Here is a 21,311-nt window from a genome sequence, read left to right on the forward strand (position 1 = left end):
TATGTGTGTGTGTGTGTGTGTGTCTTTTCCTTTTTTCTGTTGCAGCCAGTTTGTTGGAATAGAAAATCATGGCAAAGAGTCAGCATTTAGTGGGACACAGACAGCAAAACAAACAAGATGAGACAGGTAGACGAAATGGTTAGAGAGAGAGGATGAGAGAGGAAGAGGTTTTTGGACGTGGGGTCGATGAGGAGGAAGCAAAAAGGGAAAAGGGAGGCAGGGCGAGACGGTTCTTCCACAGGGAGCCAGCAGCCATCCTTCTGAGGGAGGGGTTGGGTTGTTCCATGACTGTGCCTTGGTCTTTTAAATAAGAGATATCCCCGCCCACCCCCGAAAAAAAAAATCCACCATCACACCTAAACGGAGCCTTTGTCCCCGCTGCAATAACCATCAGTAGCCTGTAGTGTATGAACTGAGACATTAGTCGTCATTTAAAGCGCACTCAGGAGGTGAGAGGGGGGAGAAGGACATCCAAAAAAATAAAATGAAAAAGACAATGGCATTTGTCTCTGGATGGACATTGGCTGGAAAAACCAAGGCAGTTACTCTTTTTCCTCCTGCAAAGCAAAAAGCCACATAGTGTTATTGCCCTTTTTCCGCACAAAGCCCTGCAGTGGGGGCAGGCAGTAAGACAGAAAGAAGGGAAGGGGAGTGTCGTTCAAGGGTTAAAGTGATGGAGGGAAGGTGGGGTGGGGGGGGAGAAAAGAGGTGGGGAGGGTTGGGGGGGGTAAAGAGCTAAAAATAAAAGGAAGAGCATGCTCATCAACCTGCTCAATTAGTGCAATAGGAACCAGCTCGAGTGGCAGTTTGTTTTGTCTGAGCACTTATGTTATGGAAATGACTTTTCCGGAGCTTCTAAAAGAGGTGGATATTTATGCCGCGTCTGATTGCAGACTTGAATTTAAATAGTGACAGAGGGAGGCAGGGAGGACAGGAGAGACAGAGGAGGAGAGATAGGGCGAGGGAAGGGGGGAGGAAAAAAGATGGGCACACTCAGGCAAAGAAATTTGTTTGTGAAAAATGCACCACTTATTCAAGAGGAAGTCTTAAAATCAGCAGAGACTGTCAAAATGGTGGTGAGCAGAGGCGGAGAGGAAGGAGGGGAGAGCTGCAACACACACACACACACACACACACACACACACACACACACACACACACACACACACACACACACACACACACTTCCTAATACATCCCTCAACCTAAAAAAAAACCCATTTTACAGGGAATACATTTAGCTTGTTCTTACAAGACCATCTATTCCAAGGGAGTACATACACTACCGAGATATGTTAAGATAGAGGCTTATTCAGATGCAACGCCTGCGCCGTCTGGGCTAAAAATGGCTTCCATTTACTTGTCCTGTCACAACATAAATCAGGAATAAATTATAAAAACAAATAAACATAGCGGTGGTAGCTTTATCAGCGGTAGGATTCATGTTTCGCTCTGCGTTTGCTTTTGTCGTATCGAGGCCACTGTATTCCATCCATAGCATCAAGTGTAATACGGGAGGACTTTCGAGGCTATCTGGCAGGAACGGGTGCGTTTTTTTTGTCGTCAGATGCTCCGAAGGGCAAAAAGGACAGGGTGACAGGTGGGAGAGTTTAAAAGGCTGAACCTCCGTCCAAGTGTGAACACAGGGGCCATCAGCAACCGAACGTGGACATCGGATTGACGGAACTCTTGATACGAAAGCTTGACCCAAAAAAAAAGTTTGCAAGTGCCGATGGGTTTGAAATGGAGATTTAATTTACAGTCAGCGCTGCTTAAACACTACTTGTGAAGCCATTGCAAGGCTTACAGGTTAAGAATTAAAGAGTCAGTTCATCATAGTAAAAAAAAAAATGTAATCATCTCACCCACCTTTAGTGGTATATACGCACAAAGTTTGCCTAAAAAGAGATTTCTGCCTTCACCCGAAATACAATAGAGGTCAATGCTTTTCCCACTGGCTGCTCACAGCATTCAACCACAGCAACATCTCTCTTCAGATACAATGTCCTGGTTACTCTCCACCACCCACATACTTCACTGTGATCAGTTCTCATTAAAACTACATGCTTAAGCCCAATGAAAACTGTCGAGAGGGTACTCCGGGAATACAATGGTGATGTTAAATGGCTGTATTCATATTTTCACATTTTCTTCAGGTCCCCTGACACCAAAAGTACTGTGAAGCAAAATTATTTCTTTTGCTTTTGGGTAACATATTGAGAACTGTGAATGATACTATACACAGAACAACGGTAAAGCTTAAATGGTCATTCAAGGATGTTTCTTTATGCTGAGTTTCAAATCTCAAAAAACAAGCATCTACTCATGATCATGTGGCCTTCATCGGGTTGAAATTGAGCAACTGATGGCAAGGCTTTGTCAGTAAACCTTACACGAGAAAATGTTCCTGCACTAGGCTCACTGTTACTGAAAAGAATTGGTCCTCTTGGTTACTTTTTAATGCTGTGAGCAGTACTGTACAAACAAAAAGTGCATCCACCTCCGTTGTAAATCGGTATCTGCAGAAACTTGGACGAAAATGAACCCGAGCTATCTGCATGGTTGGATACCGCTGAGTGAGACAATATGACTTTTTTAAATTGGGTGAACTGAACCTTTAAACACAGCTAGTCAGAACAATGTCGCTAATTGAAATTTGAGGGGTTGTGTTACAGTGTCCCGTCTTCCCCCTCAGGCTGAATAAGGTCGCGGAGGGGCTGAGCAGCGCACTCAGGGCTCAGCTGCAGCGTTCACACAGGGCCGAAAACTATAAAGGGCTTTAACAACAGCTCTCTACCCATCTCATAGTCATAACACTCTCTGACTCACGAGCGCCGAGGCTCATGGGCCGACAGAGAGCGAGAGCGAGGGAGAGGAGAAGGAGAAGGAGGGGAGAGAAACACATGGCATGAAAGCATGTGTCAGGACTGCTCAGAGATTTCAGGAGCTTTTTTTTTTTTTTACACGGCCGTGGTGCGGGGAGATGCAGTGGCCATAAATTAAATGCCTGTGGAGCACACTTATTGGAAAATCCTGAGGGGTAAAATGGAATTAGCGGAGATGATCTGTCTCCCTGCTCTGTGCACCAGCCCTTTAAAGGGTAGGGTAATAGGTTTTTTGGGCGGGGGCGAGGGGCGGACGTGCGTGTACATTTTTGGAGCGGCATTACATCCTTCAGGTATCGTGGGGTGAGGCGGCGGGGTCGAGTGAACACATACTGTAGGGGAGGCACGAACGCTTGAGGTGAGGGGTGGGTACGTGTTAGGACTTTGTGAAAACTGAGAGCTTGAACAGTTTTTGCGGCTGAAGTGCATCTCTGAAAACATAAAATTTCACCTATTTTTCAAACTGATTTTAATAAATCACTCCGCCATCCCATCCCATGCTGCTAAAGTTCGGCTTTTTGCCAATTAAGCCTTCAAATTCTTCAGCGAGTGATTGGGTCGGTGTGTGTGTGAGCATGAGCGTGTGTGTGTGTGTGTGGGTAGGCCAGGAAAAATAAGTGTGATGTGCACTCGCTCACCCTCCAGTGTTACATCTCTACTTTCTCTCAGACTAATGGCAGCCTGCCTGGATAACACACATGAATTATGTCCTTGCGTCCTACGCGCACACACACATGCACGCACGCACGCACGCACGCACTTAAGCATGCTTGCGGTAAAACACACTCTTCATGTCAAGTACGTTTACGCACACACACATTTTTCCCCAATTTCAAGCACATAATGCACGCACACACGCACGGGGGTGGTTTATTGCGAGCTGACAGGGGGTCTGAACCGCAGTGAGTGCCTCCTGAATGAGATGGGCGAGGGAGGGCGGGCGGGCACAGAGCATATAAGGAGATGAAGTCGCTCTCTCTTATTTGACCTCATAAAGATGTGGACAGTAGCGAGCCACGTGTAGCCTCAGCATAATTCCGGCTGCGCTGGAGGAGTGACCCGAGCCGCGTATGGGAGGCCGTAACTCAATGACAGACGGGCCTTTGGCTGCCGTTGCTCCTCCCTGATCACTGATAGAGCGTGCGACACCGAAACGGTCTCCTGCTATTCCTTTAAACTTGCTGATCTCACTTTGCTTTGTTTCTTTTTGCTCTCTCCTTGTCCTTCTCCTGTCACTGCTCTCTTGTTCTCATTTCCATAAAGTCAAGGTGCCATGTGCCCTATAAAATCAACAGTCACTGTTGACGGCGTCTTGTTAGCATAACGCTGATGATCGTGGCTTCATTACGTCGCACCAAAGACGTCTTACGAAATGAATGATTGGTATAACAAATTCATTAGATATCCTCCAGCGTGGAGACAAATGAGAAGATTTCTATTTTACACGTATTTTCATGAAAAATGACAGTGTTATGACAATAAATCAAAGTAGTTTTACAATTAATTAACCAATTAATGAGAACTTGCTCTATTAAACTGTCAAATTAAACAAGAAAAATCAGACAATGTCGGCAGCAGCAGGCACGAGGACGAGCTTGATGAAATTCAGCCCTCTCCTCTGGGAGCCCCGGTGAATTTCAGGGGCCCCATCTTTACGCATAACTGATGCGGCTTTGTCCCGGATAAGAGGCGCAGACGCGACAATCTGATAGACAGGTTGACCAGCATGGGGGCTTCAGTTCACTCCAAAGTCACTTGAGTCTCTAAGGAAGCCTCTCTGCTGTTGTCAAGGTCAAAGGAAACTCACTTTCTTTTTTTTTGAGTGTAGCTGTCATGGAGATGAGCGAGTCCGGGTACAGTGGCTCCACTACCTCTGTTCTCTCTCTCTGGTCCTCCTCACTCTGCTCTCATTCAGGAGGAACAAGTGTATCAGCGGTGAGCGAGGAGGCCGCGGCAGCTGATAAGCAGCTCTCCGCTCTCTGATGAGCTCGCAGCGGTGGCAAGCATGGCTGCGGGGCAAAGTGGCAAACTCCCTGAAGGCATTCCAGCTACGGCTAGCGACTCTTTCTGTTTGTCTTTGTCTCTGCTTCATCCCTAGCCATGCAAGCGAGAACAAACATACGCTCACACACACGCACGCACACACACACACACACACACAAACAACACCAAGGCGGCAAAACAACTTTGGGTCCAGGGGACTCTCAATCAAGCCGAAAACACCTGCAAGGATTTGAAGTAAGGATGAGGACATTAGGGAATTATGGTGTTCCCTCCCCGGAAAACAAGGCATATGAAAAAAAAGACATACTTGCGCTATCAGACTGTACACAGTCATACTGCACACACATCTAGAGACACTTAAAAGGTCTGCAGCTGACACACACACACATACACACACACACACACACACTTCTATGCAGACAGGCAAACCACGGGAAACAAAACAGCCCGTGAAGACAAAAAAATATGGAGTATGAAGGGCAGAGTACTAGGGGAATACTTAGATCCACATCAAATGAATACATTAGTGAAGGGTGGCGTTAACCTGTGAAAGTGGTGGTTCAGTAAGCTGTCTTAGATGTGCTTTTGTTATGTCCTTTTGTTTATGACTCTGAAATGTCTTTTTTATCACACTAACCAAGATTTATTAGCATATGAAAAGCCTGTTTTTGTAGCAAAAAAAACTCAAGAATTAGCAACAGAAAAATATAGTAGCTTGGGAGACAAAAATCCCTCTTCCACAGAAGACAGCGTGTCTTTGGCGAATTACCACCCAAAGTGTAGAAATGTATGCTTCTTTTGTTTTGGGGCCCTTTGGTGAGTTTTAAAACATCCCCAGTCATGGAACATTTTCACTGCTCATTAAAATGGAAATGTGGTTAAATTGCCCTACATGGGGAGGAAAGGTAATGACGAGGGGTTGACCTTTCGTCTCCGGTTTCAGATACATTCATTTGAGCGAGAAGAGGAAGGAATGGCTGCTGGCCCTGTGCTAGGAACCAAAGTCTTCACACACCTGCAAGAGAGAGAGGGGAAGGGAAAGAAAGAAAGAAAGAAAGAAAGAAAGAAAAAAAAAAAAGCGACACAAATGCGCCCTACGAAAAGAACAGATTGGATCAACAGCTGGTGGGAGGGGAAGCGAAGGCAAACCTTTTCACCAGGTCCTTGAAATACAAGCTGCAGGAAGCTAGAACATTTTGGTGGACTTCAAACTCTTTGCCTTCAACAATAATTTTCAGGTCTGTAAACTCTTTCGCTCTGCGCTGCTGGTTCAGCTCCTTCAACATCTCTGTAGAAGAAGAAAAAGAAACAGACAACGCCACATTTGGGTTTAGTATCGCCTGTCAACCATACATACATGAGCAAACAATAGCATGACAACAAGAAAACAGAAACAAAATGTCGAGAAAAAGAAAAAAAAAAAAAGTGCAGATTGTGGAACACAATATTGCTGGGGCGGACTTAAGGAACAATGTTCATTATATGATAGAGAAGAAGTGACATGTGCATATTGATCAAACAGTTCAGCAGAAGGCAATATGAGATAAATATGTAGCAGAAAAGGAAGCATGTAAAAACAAAAGGAATAATTAGCTCTCTTCTTCTATCTACTGAGGAATACATAAAGCATGCTAATAGATAACACAGAAGTTGGAGTGAGATCAGAATCTATCACTATCATGAGGAAAGACACTTGTCTAACTGTGTTTGACCTCTGTGAATTTACACTGCAGCGCTAGATCTTCAATGACGGGGGGGGCCTGAGTGAGATTAAAAAGCATCTAAAAGAGGCTGAAAACAGAGACACTGTCAATGCATTATTCATATTGAAATAAAATTCTTTGGTTCTCACAAGTGCCCTGCTCGGTGAAGAGTTGACCTTCAAATGTCGCTCAATGAGAAAACAATTGCTTATCCCCAAATCCCAGCAACCCACCCGCCTCTCTCTCTTTCTCTGTCTCTCTCTCGCTCTCGCTCTCTCAGAAAAATCCCCTCCCCATCCTTATTTTTTCCTCTTCGGAAGGAAAAGAGTGAAAGGAACTAGAAAAACAGGGATGAAAAACGCAATCTGAGAAAACATGCTCGGAGCGAAAGCCAGTGTGCTGTCGAAGGCCACGGAACACAATGAGTTGTATAATGCGCTGTAGCAGCACCGTGTTAGGCCTGGCCCTTACTGTAGCGTTGGGTCGGAGGCACTTGTTTCTCCGCGTCTTAATGAGGCACCATGAGGGGATGCTGAGAGTGAAAATCAGCGGGAGACCAGCAACTTATTCCACAGCCTGGGGCGGGATAACCAACACTGCGGCTCGGTTAATCTCCCATCGAGAAATGCCACTAAAAAAGAGGAGCGCTGAGAGATTCAAATAGTGAGCTGCAGACACGATAATGTGGAGCGTTATGATTATAGAGGGAGCCGGCTTCCATACTGTCATCTTAGAATTAGCAGAGCATTTCAGGCTGCGACTGCATGGTAAACATCTATTTGGCACAAAAAGCGCAGTTGAAGGCACATATTTCATGATGGGGAAAGATTAAGTATAAGATACTTGATTATTTTAGAGAAGAGAAGTTGGCAAATCCTTCCTTGATGAGCAGAGAGGGTTACCTTTTTTCATTTCGTTTGTCTCGACACAAATAGTGGCAAACATGGAGTCGTTTGCGGACAGTAATGTCGTGTGCAACAAGCGAGGTGTCCATATGCCCTTCACAAAGCTATCTAGCCATTAAACGTTGGAAACTGATCAGACCTGTGATTGTATTGGCGACACCGAAGCCGAGTTTGTCGTTCTCAACCTGAAAGAGGGTCTGTGTTCACGCCAGACTCAAAGCAGGGATTTAATTAACCCGGGATGACACTCGCCCTTCTATTTGGCTGGAATACTCGCTCATTTAGCTCCCCTCCATTCTCCTGACTGACACCGGGAGCTCAGCTCCAAAATTAATTCAGTAGACGAAATTATACAGTATAAAGACACATGACAAATAAGGAGCAATTCAGATGCACATTTAACACGGAAAAGCCTTTTTTCTGTGGGCGGCGCATCCTTCAGTGTTATCGCATCAAAGAATTAATGGCCAGAAAGAAAATGACCTGGTTATTAAACATGCTGAATACCAAATAGGGGGGAAAAAAATAATAATTGATCCAATTTTTGACAATATGTCTGTTGCACGCTGACTGCAAGCACAGCTGCACGCTCAGAGTGAGCCATACACATGCACACGCAAACACAAAGGCTGGCATTTGCCTTGTCTTTCATCCATCTCTCTGCACTCTTCACATTCCACTCCATTGCTGCTTGTCAGTTGGCCAGCTATCTGATTACTGTGTGGGCACCGACTGTGAATAGTGAATACACAGTGAGTCTGGAGTTTGCATTAGTGGATCTCCGGCGACCGATATGGCTCTCACCTCCAATCGGCCACACCGCATACCACCCATTTGCCCCTAAGAATAGAGGGGGAGACGGAGGATTCCACTTGTCAAGAAACAATGGCCGCCTCCCTCGGAGGCGTGGAGACACACCTGAATGCCTGATGGAAAAGCTAATTATGGCTTCTTGTGGGTGGACTAGTGAGCCCCTCCAACCCCCCAGAACACCTCATCAACACTGGGGAGCATGAAACTGCACATGGCAACCCCATTCTCAGGTTTGGCACGGAGTGTGGTGATGCACAGCCATGTTCAATGGGACCACGGCGGCTTTGAAACATCTCAATACTCTTAAAGGGAAAGTCTCTTGAGGAGAGTCCAGGCGGATAAAATAGTGGTATGGTTTGTTTGTGGGGAGCAACACAGAAATTCTCCTCGGGGTACATTGTGGTACAGTGCCGGAGTATATCATGGACTGCCAACAGTGATGAAACGACTAGCGTACTTTCCTGCCCCACAGCCGTTCACAATAATAACAAGGCCCCGAGCTGGCTCTTCATGATTGGTTGACACACTACAGCGCAGGGGGCATGAAAACTGTGCCAGCTCTGCTGCACAGCCTAGTAACTCTACTGTCAAACATCTCTGAGCGCTGCGGCCAATGGGGCGATTTCCAGTAACCTATCAGCACGAACCACGCCTCCCTACTATAAGGTGTAGTAAGTCGTGATAGGCTGCTGTAAAAAGGGCGAAGCAGCACGCCATTGGCTTCTGATCTTGGAGCCATTTTGGGGTTCTACATGTGTTTTATATGCACCTCTGTAGACCCACCATTTTGTGGTTACACCAAAACCTAGACTCTGAAAACCATCTTCAAAAAGCTCATAATGTTTTCCGCTTTTTATTTATTTATTTTTTATAAATCTTTTTTTGAGTAACTTTCCAACTCTCAAGAGCTGTTGTGTGCAAGTTGCTGAAAAGTCAAGGGCAAAACTGTGCAGAAATGCTTCTATTAGAGCGAAATGCATTGGTTTTCTACACTTTTGAAAAGATGAACTGAGAGAAGAGTTTAAATTTTCCCTTGCTGACAAAATGTCTCAAGTGCTTTTTTAAATGTGAAATTTCACTCACGACAATACATTTTTGAATTTTCGAATATTTATCTTAAACGTATAACTTTGTTATATCATTGTTATGCTTCTATAAAATGTTTCAATTTCTACGGCATTTTTTTTTATAATAAAGTAAGAAAAGTGTTGATGAAGAGGAAAAGTATATATATATATATTGAAATAATATTTTTTTTAAAGTTCTTTCAGAGCAAGTCGAAGAAGAGCACATTACTCAACACAGGCACCATGTTGGTCCTGTATATACAGGAAATACAGCAAAGTCATTCTTGTCTTCCTTATCTTTTGTTTTCCTCCTTATCTTTTTTCCTGGTAAATCGTGTTTTTCTGCAGCACAAGTGGACATATAATCGTCCACATATCTCTATCCGACTGGATCTGATTCTACGCTGTGCAGCAGAAAGGACACTGATGTGTTCCCGCTGACCTTCTGCCTTTTAAACTTTCAACAACTCATTCCCACCAACACTCGCAGCTTAATTACCCAGAACAAACCAGGCCTGCAGATCAATAATTCAATGTCCAACTCTGCCATAATGGGTTTTCTTAAGCTAGAAGAAGATGATAGTATATAACATTTTTTCTTGTATAGATCATTTTACACACCATATACAAAAATAAAATGAAATAGCTTCTTATCTTAAAAGGGACTGGATGATGAAGCTATTGAGCTGTTCCCTAATGAATATTTTCTCAGTACTCAGTTCAATTAGCAGGGAAAAATCCTTAAAATTGATTTATTATTAAATCAGCAAAATCTAATCATATTAGATTGGGTATTTTGTATTTGATTCTAGATTTATTTACCGATTATTTTTCTAGCAATTCAAAACTGTGTGTTTTTTTTAATAACCCAATCACATTAGATGTTAAAAAGAAATATGAATCTAAATTAAACCCATTTACATTTCTAATTATATTTTTATTATAAGAAATGTGTCTGGATTTCATGGTAAGCAATGCCACCAATATGAAAAAATAAAAATAAACAAATGGCTGACGATTATCATATAAAATCATGTCAACGATCAAATTATTTTTTAATGTTAACATTTTGAAAAAAATTTCAACAATTTCTGCTATCACATTTTTACCATTTATATGACGACCACTGTGCTCCATTTAATTAAATCCCAGTTTTTGCTTGTTTAAAAATGAAAAGAAGTCTGTTTACAGCGCACTTTAAGGCAGCTGAGGCAGCACTGTAGCAGGACTGAAGCAGATTGGACTCAGGAAGTCTGATCAAAATAGGCTTCCTCCTACAAAAGCATTTTGATAAGTAGATGATTGAGAAAATTCCATTTCAAAGAGGAATAGAAGAGTGGGCCAAAAGCATGATTCATAGGAAATTCCCACAAAAGAACTCTTTCCAAGCAAAAACGCTTTCACACAAAATGTATTTCCCCTGCAGAGAACAGGGGGCCCTGAACGCTACAGTAAAAACACTATAAGATAATGTCAGGAGGATTTATGAAGGATATTCCCATGTGAAGTGGCACACTAATCATAAAAACAGAATATGGATGGATAAATGATCTGATATTAATTATGGCTTCACTTGTTTCTGTCACAGCCTCCAAAATGATTGTAGATCTGAGCAGCACACAGATGGACATTTTGGAAAAATTCAGCTTTTTCCCCTGCTGACCTTGACAAGGCACAACACTTAAAATGCTTTCCCTATTTCTGACTGCACACTTTAAATACACCCACGTACAGCATTCACAGGCAGAAAGATGGTCAGAGGTTCACTAGCAGTCCACAATTGTTGGATCATGCAATCGCTCTATTCTGCAACCTTGGGTCAAAGTCCTAAAGGCCAAAAAGACTCAGTTTTTTCTCTGATGGCAGGGAGCCATTTGCACTAAACTCTAAAATACTGCCTCGACAGGCTGATACAGTAAATGTTTTTATCTTCTTCCTCCGTGCAGCTACATTTTTTTTTATATATATACATATATATTCAGGTCAAGGTTAAAAGGAAATATCTGTGGAGCTCAGACAACAAAAGCTTTTGTGAGCGAGCTCACTAAAAGACCAAAAAAACTCCAATAAAATAAAGCTGTTGGAATAAAATAAAACTTCTTGGCTTCTTGCACATTTTCTCACTTAAGGGAAATATTAAGTTTGGAATAAGAAGGCAAAAATATGTATGTCTGCTGTGTATAATTACATACTGTACAGGTGTAATTGTGAAAACATAAATCCTCATTGACATTTTACAAGTTTCTGTGGGATTCACTTATTTTAGAAGCCCATTAGTATGCATTTTGTTAAGCTCCAAAGTTGTTTGTGAGATCCAAGAGAAACAGAAGGAGGGCAAGTTTATGGAAAATAAAAAAGAAATCTGAATTCCATTAGATTTAATTTGCATGTTTTAATCCCTCTTTATCTAGCTAAAACTCTATGATATATAAAATGTATATGTTGATCTTATTGTATTATTGTTTTACATAAGTTAGTTTTAAGTAGTTGAAATATTTAGTTTCCGGCCAACACAGATAAATAGCTCAGGTTCATTTTACCTGCTCCTGCGCTCATTAGGCCCAAACTAAAGTCATTCATATTGCATGTAATAAAATAAAACAAAAACCAATCCTATTATCCAATAAGCTTTGTGTTTATGTATTTATTTATTAGTTGTTTTCTTCTTTGCTCTTTTGGAAATTGTATTAAAGGTGCATTACGTAGTTTTGGAGAAGAATTTTTTATCAGAAGAAAAAGATCTTTATTTACTTATTCTTTATGCCTAAACAAACTCAATAAACACACTCTTTGTTTTCATGACTGAATAAACTGAATAAACAAACTGACCTTACAGAACAACAAAATTTAATTCTGTTTTACTCTGTTTATATGTGGCGGACCCTGCCACCTTTCTATCTTCAAACATTGTTCTGGGGACCTTATTTTCCTCTGAGGACAGTTTGTTTATTCAGTTATACAATAAATAAATATTTCTATATTATTAGAGTTTTCTATTGTTACCTCATTAATATTGTAAATATTACAATTCTGAGTTTGAATTTCTTCTCCAAAACTACACAGTGCCCCTTTAAAAGGCGAATTTATGTACATTTTATATAATTTGGGCATTATCACTGTTGCAATATTTATGCAATATTCAAAGTATTAAAAATTCAAATTAAATAAAAAAATATTTTTTTGATATATTTGCCCATATTTGCTGCAATAAATACTTAAACAGACTATATTCAACATATTATTTGTTTTCTTTATGTTAAAATGTCTTTCTTTATTACGTAATATTCCAAAGCACCACTGTAAAATCACACCAACATGAATTGTGGCCTATTTGCAAGCACAAAAGGAAGCAAGGAGGCAACCACTTTTCAAAAGCAACGTTTTCATTTTTAACTCTGCCACCTTCAGCTCAGGTCAGCCCATTTCAAAAGCCACGGTGGCTAAATGTCAGGCTATAACTGGTGCAAAATGTCATGGACACTATCAGGCCACTCATCTAGATGCCATCTCCAGAACAAACGATGCTTTACGTAGATAAAAGGCAACAGGTCTCGTGTGTGACACAATCTAGCATGGCTCTCTTCCAAGGTGCAATTACTCTCAAACATACCTCTAACAATCACCGCCACATTCATTTCTGGAGACGTCTCAACAGCTCGTGCCTACTCCCAGCAAATCAGCTCATGCAAGGCGCCAGAAAATCCTCGAGACCCCCTTGAGTCTCTAGCTGTCCTGATTTCAGTCTTTATGAGTGCAGTGGCACCATATAGCCTTACAGAATAGTCCATGATGAGGACGCTTTATTTCTCCGCAGCTCGAATCTGCTGAGCCGAGCTGCTTGAGCCTCCGCGCTAGCTGTCAAAGAGGCTGGACTGAGTCAGTGGGGAGACACTATGACAGAGAAAAGGAGAAGGGGAAAGAGGGAGTGAGGAACTTGTGCCCCTCAAAGACGCCGTCTGAGCCTTTGTTGCCTTCTCCAATAGGGATAGACATGGAGTAGCAAAAAAGCACTGCACTCTTAAACCTCTGCATACACCCTGTGGACCATGGGTCAGATGTGTATGCACGCACACACACACATATGCAGGCAAACAATCGACACTAGTAGAACAAAGTCGAGGCAAATCCAAGCACAGGCTGAGAGGAGGTGGAGGAACATAAACAAATAGAGCCCTGGGAGCATCCGTGCGGCCTGCTGAAGCAGTGTGACAGGATGTCATGCAATGTTCTCTTGTTCTTTGTGTCTGAGGAGAATTTCTCTGGTCCCCGGCTGGTGCAGCGGCTCCCTCATTAGCCAGGCAGGAGGGGGACGGTAGGTGACAAGCGGTCATACTTGCTCAAACAGGTTTTAACAAGAGGATACTCCTGTGGCTAGCAAACAGGAGCACCGTCATGTCTGTTCCTTCCTTCAGGCGCAGCAACGTTTGATCAGAGGGTGGGGAAGAAAAAAGGGAAAACTGAAAAAAAAAACTGCAAAAGTTTCCTCTGAAGACAGAGTAGAGAATACATACTGTATGTGTACACTGTACGTTACAAGACGGGCTCGGTTACAGTTCACAGGAGGTTAACATTTACATTCAGTGCTGCAGTTATGACATTACAGCTCAAAGAATCTCCTCCCTGGCTGATGCAGCTATTTTAAACTGCAGTTCATGTGAGAAAAAAAAAAGAAAAGATTTACTGTCGCAGAGTTTCTGCTCCTGAAACTAACAAAAGTTAAGCGAGGGGGAGGACGTTTTTGGGAAAATGGTTGCCTAAGCAACAGCGAGCCTTAAAGGGGCACTATGTAGCTGCAGGGAAGAAAACTCAGAATTTCAAGCAAGCAAGCAAATTAAATTATGTTGTCCTTTAAGATCAGTTTGTTTGTTCAGTCATAAAAATGAAGAGAGTTAGTTTATTTAGTTTGTTTGAGCATATATACATCCTGATTAAAGTCTCTTCCCCGAAACTAAGTAGTATACCTTTAACCTATCCATACTTAAATAAAAAAAAAAACATTTCATCAAGCACGTTACAACTTTAAAGGTACTCTTTCAGAAAAATAAAGCCATTTACTATATCTTTCTCTCTGCTGTGTAATGATGTTTTTACTACTGTGGTCTGTTAAAATACAGAACTCCTGATACGGGAATAAAGCAGATCATTAAATCTGTTTTTTTTACAAGGATGGCAACAGTATAAAGAAAATTAAGATCCAGAAATATCTGTATCACAGCTAATTAAAATATAACTGTGTGCGTGTTCTTATTTTGGAGGAAAAGTACATTTAAAAAAAAAAAACACATTAAATAACAGAAAGCTAGTCATCAGAGTATCTAAGCTGAAGCAAAACTTTCAATTACGTGCGTTAAATCAATTTTCCAATTTCCAAGATAACTGTTACTTTCCTCCATTTCACGCTGGTGAATGACACAAATAAAAGTGTGCAGCACTGCACATCTACTGCAATCAAAGCAGAGTGAGTTTAACCTACAACAGATGCATCACAGGGAATGTGACTCCACCACGAGAATAACTGGGACATGACTTCTGTTCCAAAATAATTCAAAGGAGGAGTGTGGAGTTTGTTCCAGCTGAAAGCATTTTAAACTAAAAAAAAATAAATAAAAAAATCAAGTCACGATGCCTGAATTCATTTCCAAAAAAAAAAAAAGTTCAGAGAAAGTCGGAGGCATTCAAAAAAGTCTTCATTACAGCGTGGACAGAAATGGGGGTTTTTACTCAAAGCAGGCCGTTAATTACGGTGTGCAGGAGCAATAATACTGGTTGTCACCTGATCTGGTAACATGACGGGAAAGCCTAGTAGACTTAAAAAAAAATAATAATAATAAGTGTTTAAAGAGAAATAGGAGTAATTGCATGGACTTCAATGCTAGAATATCCAATGACACATCATCAAAGATGCGTGTAGGTTTATATTCCTGGAAACCTAATTTTTTTTTCTTTGTGTGTGTGTGTGTGTGTGTGTGTGTGTGTGTGTGTGTGGGTGTGTGTGGTCCCTTTATAGCTTTCTGACATGTCTTTGCCAGTGCAGCACTCCTCACTTGGCTGGTTTTAAACTCGCTTTTGGACCTGCAGGAATGTGAAAGTCAATATGGTGCCAAACTACTAATGTGACAATCCTGTCCAACTATATTAACGTGCCATGCTTGGATTTTTTTTTTTCCCTTCCCATCGAACATCACTGAAATATAACTCCCATTCGAGCATTCGGAGAAATGGAAACACCGTTTTCATGTTTAACTCTTTTACAAGTGGAAAATAGCTTAGTGCTAACTTAATGCTCGCCACCTGTTTTGTCTGTGAGGTTGACTGGCATATTTACGACAGTAGATCACGGGACGTATAATATTATTCACGTTTCTCCACATACAGGATCGGCTGAGCTGAGACGACAGCTTAGCAGAAAGAAGTTGCACGCCAACCTTACTTCAGAGCTCTGATTCGTCACATGTGGCCTACAAACACTTCACATTGCAAAGATTTTAAATCATCAAGATATATATTGTGCGTTTCTGTGTAGACTAAAGATATTGTGATATTATATTAAAGGCAATATCCTAATTTTGAACCCAAATATAGCCTATTTCTGAGATCAAAACAAAGTTTCCATGCTCTGTGTCATAAATGTCACGTCTCAGTAACCTGGCCATCACATAAAAACCCCTTAATTTCCCTGACATATTTACCGGCATGCTTATATGATTCATGCCATCTGAACCAAGCATTCTGACGTTTTCCGACAGCACTTTGAAGGCGGCTTGATGTTAATTTGTTAGGTTGATGTGGTCAGGAGCGTAATCACAATTCAGTCTGTCAGTCCGGCTTTGACAGCCTCTTCACACGCAGAATAAAAGGTAAAATGGGCTTTTTTTAGCTAAATATTTGTTCACAATATAAAGCGAGCGGGGCAGAAAGATGGACTAATGAGATACGATGAGCGCTGAATTAACTAAAAATGATAAATTAATTAGCTGCATGAACTGCTCCGGTGAGGAGTAGCTTTTCTGTTCTTTTTCTGCAACTGGAAGCAGACAGAGGTGTGCAGTTGGGATGAAGGCTCTGATTGGCCCATCGGCAGCCAATTGCCACTGCTGGTTTGATGACAGCCAATCACAACAGACAACCACAGTATGTACCACCAAGCCGAGGCTCATATGCCAAAATATAGAGGTGTGCCCATATCATCGTTTCTATGGCCAGTAGATGTATTTATATTGTCAAGAGGCATTAGCCAAGATGTTCCATAGCAACAGCCTCTGATTGGATGATTTATTTTTCCTCTATTACTCTGAGCATTCTGCAAATTGCTAGTTAAAATGAAGCAATATAGCTACTAAAGTGATAAGAAAATTCTTCCAAAGCTAATAATGGATTTAGATAAATGGGTTGATAACCACCACACTGTTTAATCATCTATTCATTAATCACAATTACTCTTAAATGCCTCAATATTGAGATTCCAGCGTCTTACTGTGCCATTTAAATTTCTTTTTTTTCAAAAGTTGTTCTGATGAACTTTATGAAAAGAACATCCAAGAACTCCATACTTTTAATAAGAGCTGCTTTGGGGGTACCGAGATAAAATGCTTTAGGAACACAGGCCTGCATGCTTTAAAAAGCCCACTTTTCGCTACTCAGGCCAAGCTTAAGCCTTGAGTTTGTGGATTGGCTTGTTTGTCATCGTGCCAAAAAGGCAAGATGCCAACATGGATTTTAGTTTTCTTTTTTGCAGAGTGCCACATGAAATTATAAAAGTGTACTGGGCCCCATCACAGATAAGCAAACATCCTGCTTAAGCATTACGGAGGACGTCATTGTCTGGCTCAGCTCGGGGGTTGAGCGATTCAGCCACCACACCACAACAGATGACAATGTCATTGTGCGGGAACACACGAGCGCTGATGCAAAGAGACACACACGTGCAGCCATGCATATGCAGGATTGAAACACACATGCAAATGTGCCCTCACACACACACACACACGTACAACTTTAGACAAGACAATGTCATGAGAGAATAATCCTTGTAACAATGTCGTGTTCATGAGGAGTCACTGGCTGGTGTAGATAACATACTGTATGCTTAGAGGGGATTTGATTAGAAGTGAGTGGGTGTGCAACACTTCTCCATCTTCCTTTTTAATTAAATTGCTAAGTCACTATTTCATATAAATTACTGCAAGGGCCAGAGTTCTGTCTCACCCACATCCTAAACCCCAGTGGGAAAAAACGGGGGCTAATTGAGTGAAATGAATCATCTGGATGCAGGTCCCGTTCATCGGTACGAATGCAACCTTTCAGAGAACATCTGCGCAAACTATGTTTCAGTTGTACTTCACCTTGAGAGGGGGATGACTGAGCATCCAAGTTCTTTCAGAGCATCCGGCTGTGAGAGTGTGTCACACTTACTCACATGCAGAACCCGAGGCCCGCTCGGTACAAACAAACACAGGTTTCTGTTAGTCAGTTTTTTTCTGGCTCACCTCTGTGCCAGGCGCTCACCGAGAATGAGAACTGACCTTAAAAACCACAACATCACGACTACAACAAATATCAGACCTGTCTCCGGGCCGTCCGTCAGGTAGTCAGCGAACTCTGGCATTTCATCATCTGAAGCGAGAGTTTCCTGACTGCAACTTTTAGAACTCGGGGCAGAAAACTCTTACAAACAAACATTAAAAATTAAAAACTAAACCTATAATCTTATTTATCCTGTCTGCTGGCATTCTTATACAATACGGTTATAATGGCCGAGCAAGGGCGCGTCCGTGACACGACACATGGTTGTTGTAAGGAGCCGGGGCAGTGATTAGAGAGTCGTGCCACAGTATTAGGAGGTGTGCCGGAGGGCAGCAGAGCATTTGACTGCCATTACAGCAGTAATCCAGGTGTTGGGAAGCCGAATGATTGCAACTCGGCTCCAAAAGTCCCAGAATGTAGCTATTCAATATTTTGATTTTCCGCACACCAGTCTGCACCTTATAATTCCAAATATGAATATTCGTCCTCATTCACAGCACATGCAGCAGTAGCTCTGTAGCTCAAGGTCTCTTACATCTAACACTTCCACAAAAGTGCTGTCATATATAAAGTAGGGTACTTGACTTTAAAATTTGTTATATTCAAAGCTTTTCAACTCAGAAGTGTGAGGTGACACAAAGTGCTTCAGGTGATTTTGTGAGTGGGAGAAAAAAACCAAAGACCCCAGTCACTGCTGCCGCTGTGAAGGAGGAAACGCAGCCGGCTCTGCAGGTCTTATTTGCATTACCGACCGTAAATAAAAAACAAAATTCAAAATTTCAATGTTGAAAATACTTGAGTATGAATATGGAAATTACGCGCATGGCCTTTTAAGAGTGGCTGTAAGGTTGTTTTTACCTTTCTGAGTGCAAATAAACCCCAAATAAAACACAGTGCAAACTCCACTTAAGCACTAATTAAAAGTTTAAAGTTACGTTCTACTCTGCTGCCTCCAACTGCGGCCTGGAACCAGCAGTATCAGCTGTGCCAAGCCCTCCACTACCCTTCACATTTAGGAACCGGGCACGTGCTAGCGGTCGAGCGCAGATGCCAGCGAATGTGTGAGAGAATGTAGATACGCTCCCCCCAGCTCGTCTCACACCTCGACCGCGTTTATGAGTTTTGGTTTGTGTACATTCCATACCAGCTTTGCACATGGGTTGCATTTCTTTCATCCGAGGTTGACCCGAAACAGCAGGACAACTACACACACCGAAGCACACGCTCAGAAAAACAACAACAACGAGAGAGAAAAAAAAAAAAAATCCCATGTCACCAGTGCAGCTTGAGATAAATGTCACATCTCCCCCTGAAGACAATGTGTGTTTACTGGGTAAACTTTGTGAAAGTCAGAGCAGCTCGAGCAGAAAGGTTAGTGGTGGGGTTAGGTTGTATGTGGGAGTCTTCTCAGCAGACTGCACACCTGAGATGAGCTCCCGGAGCCTACAGTGGAGTCAGGCGAGTAATCTTTGCATTTCATCAGATTTCTTTTCTCTCTCTCTCTCTCTCTCTCATTCGTTCGCCTCCTCCTCTCCTCCTTTCCATCTGCTTCTCTCTTTCTCCATGTCTCTCCAGGGATAGAAAACAATCTATTAGAAGACTGGACTGGCCCGCAAATTCTGATTGTGTCTAGCATGCTCCAATGCGTATGTGTATCGCCGGCGTGTCCTTGTAAAGTTGTAATATAAGTTTAACTCCCCAATACAATACTTTTTATCCTCACTCCGGCAAGCTGCGTTACAAAAGAAAACAATTTCTGTATCTGAGGGAGAAGAGCAGGCACAATGACTCCTGTAGCACAATTATGATAATAATCAACAGTATAATTCAGAGCTGCAGCCTCTAGCTACAGAACGCATTCTGTAACCTAATAGAGCATATTGCTGTTTTCAGCATCTCATCGTCTTCTATCTTACTGCTAAGGAAGACTTTAAGTCCATCAAGCTTACATAGTGCACCGCTAGCCCACAAAGATCTCCTGATTGCAATTCAGGCCATTATCATTTGTCTTAGTCACAAAAGAATTATATATTTTCACATGCTAAGCCTGTTGCTCTGCTCTAAGAGTGTGGAATAATGAGTTGAAGACGGGGGCCATTCTGGCTAATGTCTGGTCCTGTCATTAATATTTATTAGATGCCCTGCATGCATTTAAAAGTTTCTGGGTAAGGAAAAAAGTTTGACTATCCATTCAGATAAGCGTGCAAACCGTGAACATCAACGAGCTAATGCTGCTCAACTTCTTCTGGATTTTTTTTGCCGAGATGTTTGCGGCGCATCTGCTGCTGTTTTGGATAGCGAGCTCCCTCCCCGTTGCAATTACGCCTTCTCATTAGCGAGAAACATCCGCTATTGACTGGCTTCCTGGTAACATCTGCTGTGTTTACACTCGGCCTCATTGATAATGCATTACCGCCTTTTTTCATGGGCTGATGTGCCGAATAACACATCGACATTTGACTTGTGGCAATTAATCCTGTCATATCAGATAGTCTCTGACACGAGGTGCTTGAGATTCAGACCCATTTGAAGTGTAACCCTCCGTTCAGTTTGACACCGCTGTACACACAAATCAATTTGCTCCCGCATAACTGAGGGCAGCGCACGTTTCCTGTGGGCAAATGGCACAGTTCCAGCGCCGGACCTCTCCCGAATACTCAATGCATGATACTACAGCTTCGAGCAACGCAGCCTCACATTTCATAGCAAATCCAGGCAACACATTTACTCGCAGCGTGTGTGCTATAATCTGGTTTTTGGACCCAGAAATACAGGAGAAGATTAAAACGAAGCTCTAAATTTGCCTTAAAAGTATTCAAAAGCAGTGGTGGAACGTTACTAAGTGCATTTGCTCAAGTAATGTCCAGATACAAATCGTTGACCATACAAAACCGTCACTTTCACAATTTTTGTATGACTGCTACATGAACAAAGTGTCTAATTTACTGATATCTCAATAGCAGACGTTAACTATTTCGCCCTTATTAAGCTAACTACTTCAACCATTTTTAGCCTATTTTAGCTTTCTATTTCAACCATGTATCTATTGTTTTAATTAAATAGGCTATGTCAACATCTGTTACTTTTAGCTAACTACCATTTATCTATCATTTTTAGCTAACTAGGCTATTTCAGCCATTCAGCCCTTACTTTCAGCTAACTATTTCAACCATCTTTCCCACAGCCTACTTTAGCTAAGCATTTATCTATCATTTTAAACTATTTCAACCATTTAGCCATTTAGCTTAGCATTTCAACCATTAATCTTTTATTTCAATGAAATCGCAAGTGTAGCCCTGTACAAAAATCATATAGGGTACAGAGCATAAAAAGTAATTAACAGTATAATAATATGCTTTATTAAAAAAGTTCATAAATAAAACAGTTCATAATAGTTAAAAACTGTTAAAA

General features: G+C 41.8%; 1 protein-coding gene across 3 annotated transcripts in view; it reads right to left on the reverse strand.

The window, feature by feature from the left end:
* klhl29 (kelch like family member 29) overlaps window positions 1-21,311 on the reverse strand; it is a 200,748-nt gene that overhangs the window by 71,640 nt on the left and 107,797 nt on the right. For all 3 annotated transcript variants that reach the window (XM_084378088.1, XM_084378090.1, XM_084378089.1), the window contains one exon: window positions 6,039-6,177. In XM_084378088.1, the coding sequence (XP_084234214.1) occupies window positions 6,039-6,177 (139 nt within the window). The remainder of the gene's footprint in view (window positions 1-6,038; window positions 6,178-21,311) is intronic.

This window comes from Pagrus pagrus (assembly GCF_965226575.1).
Source record: "Pagrus pagrus genome assembly, chromosome: 16".
Lineage (NCBI taxonomy): Eukaryota > Metazoa > Chordata > Actinopteri > Spariformes > Sparidae > Pagrus > Pagrus pagrus.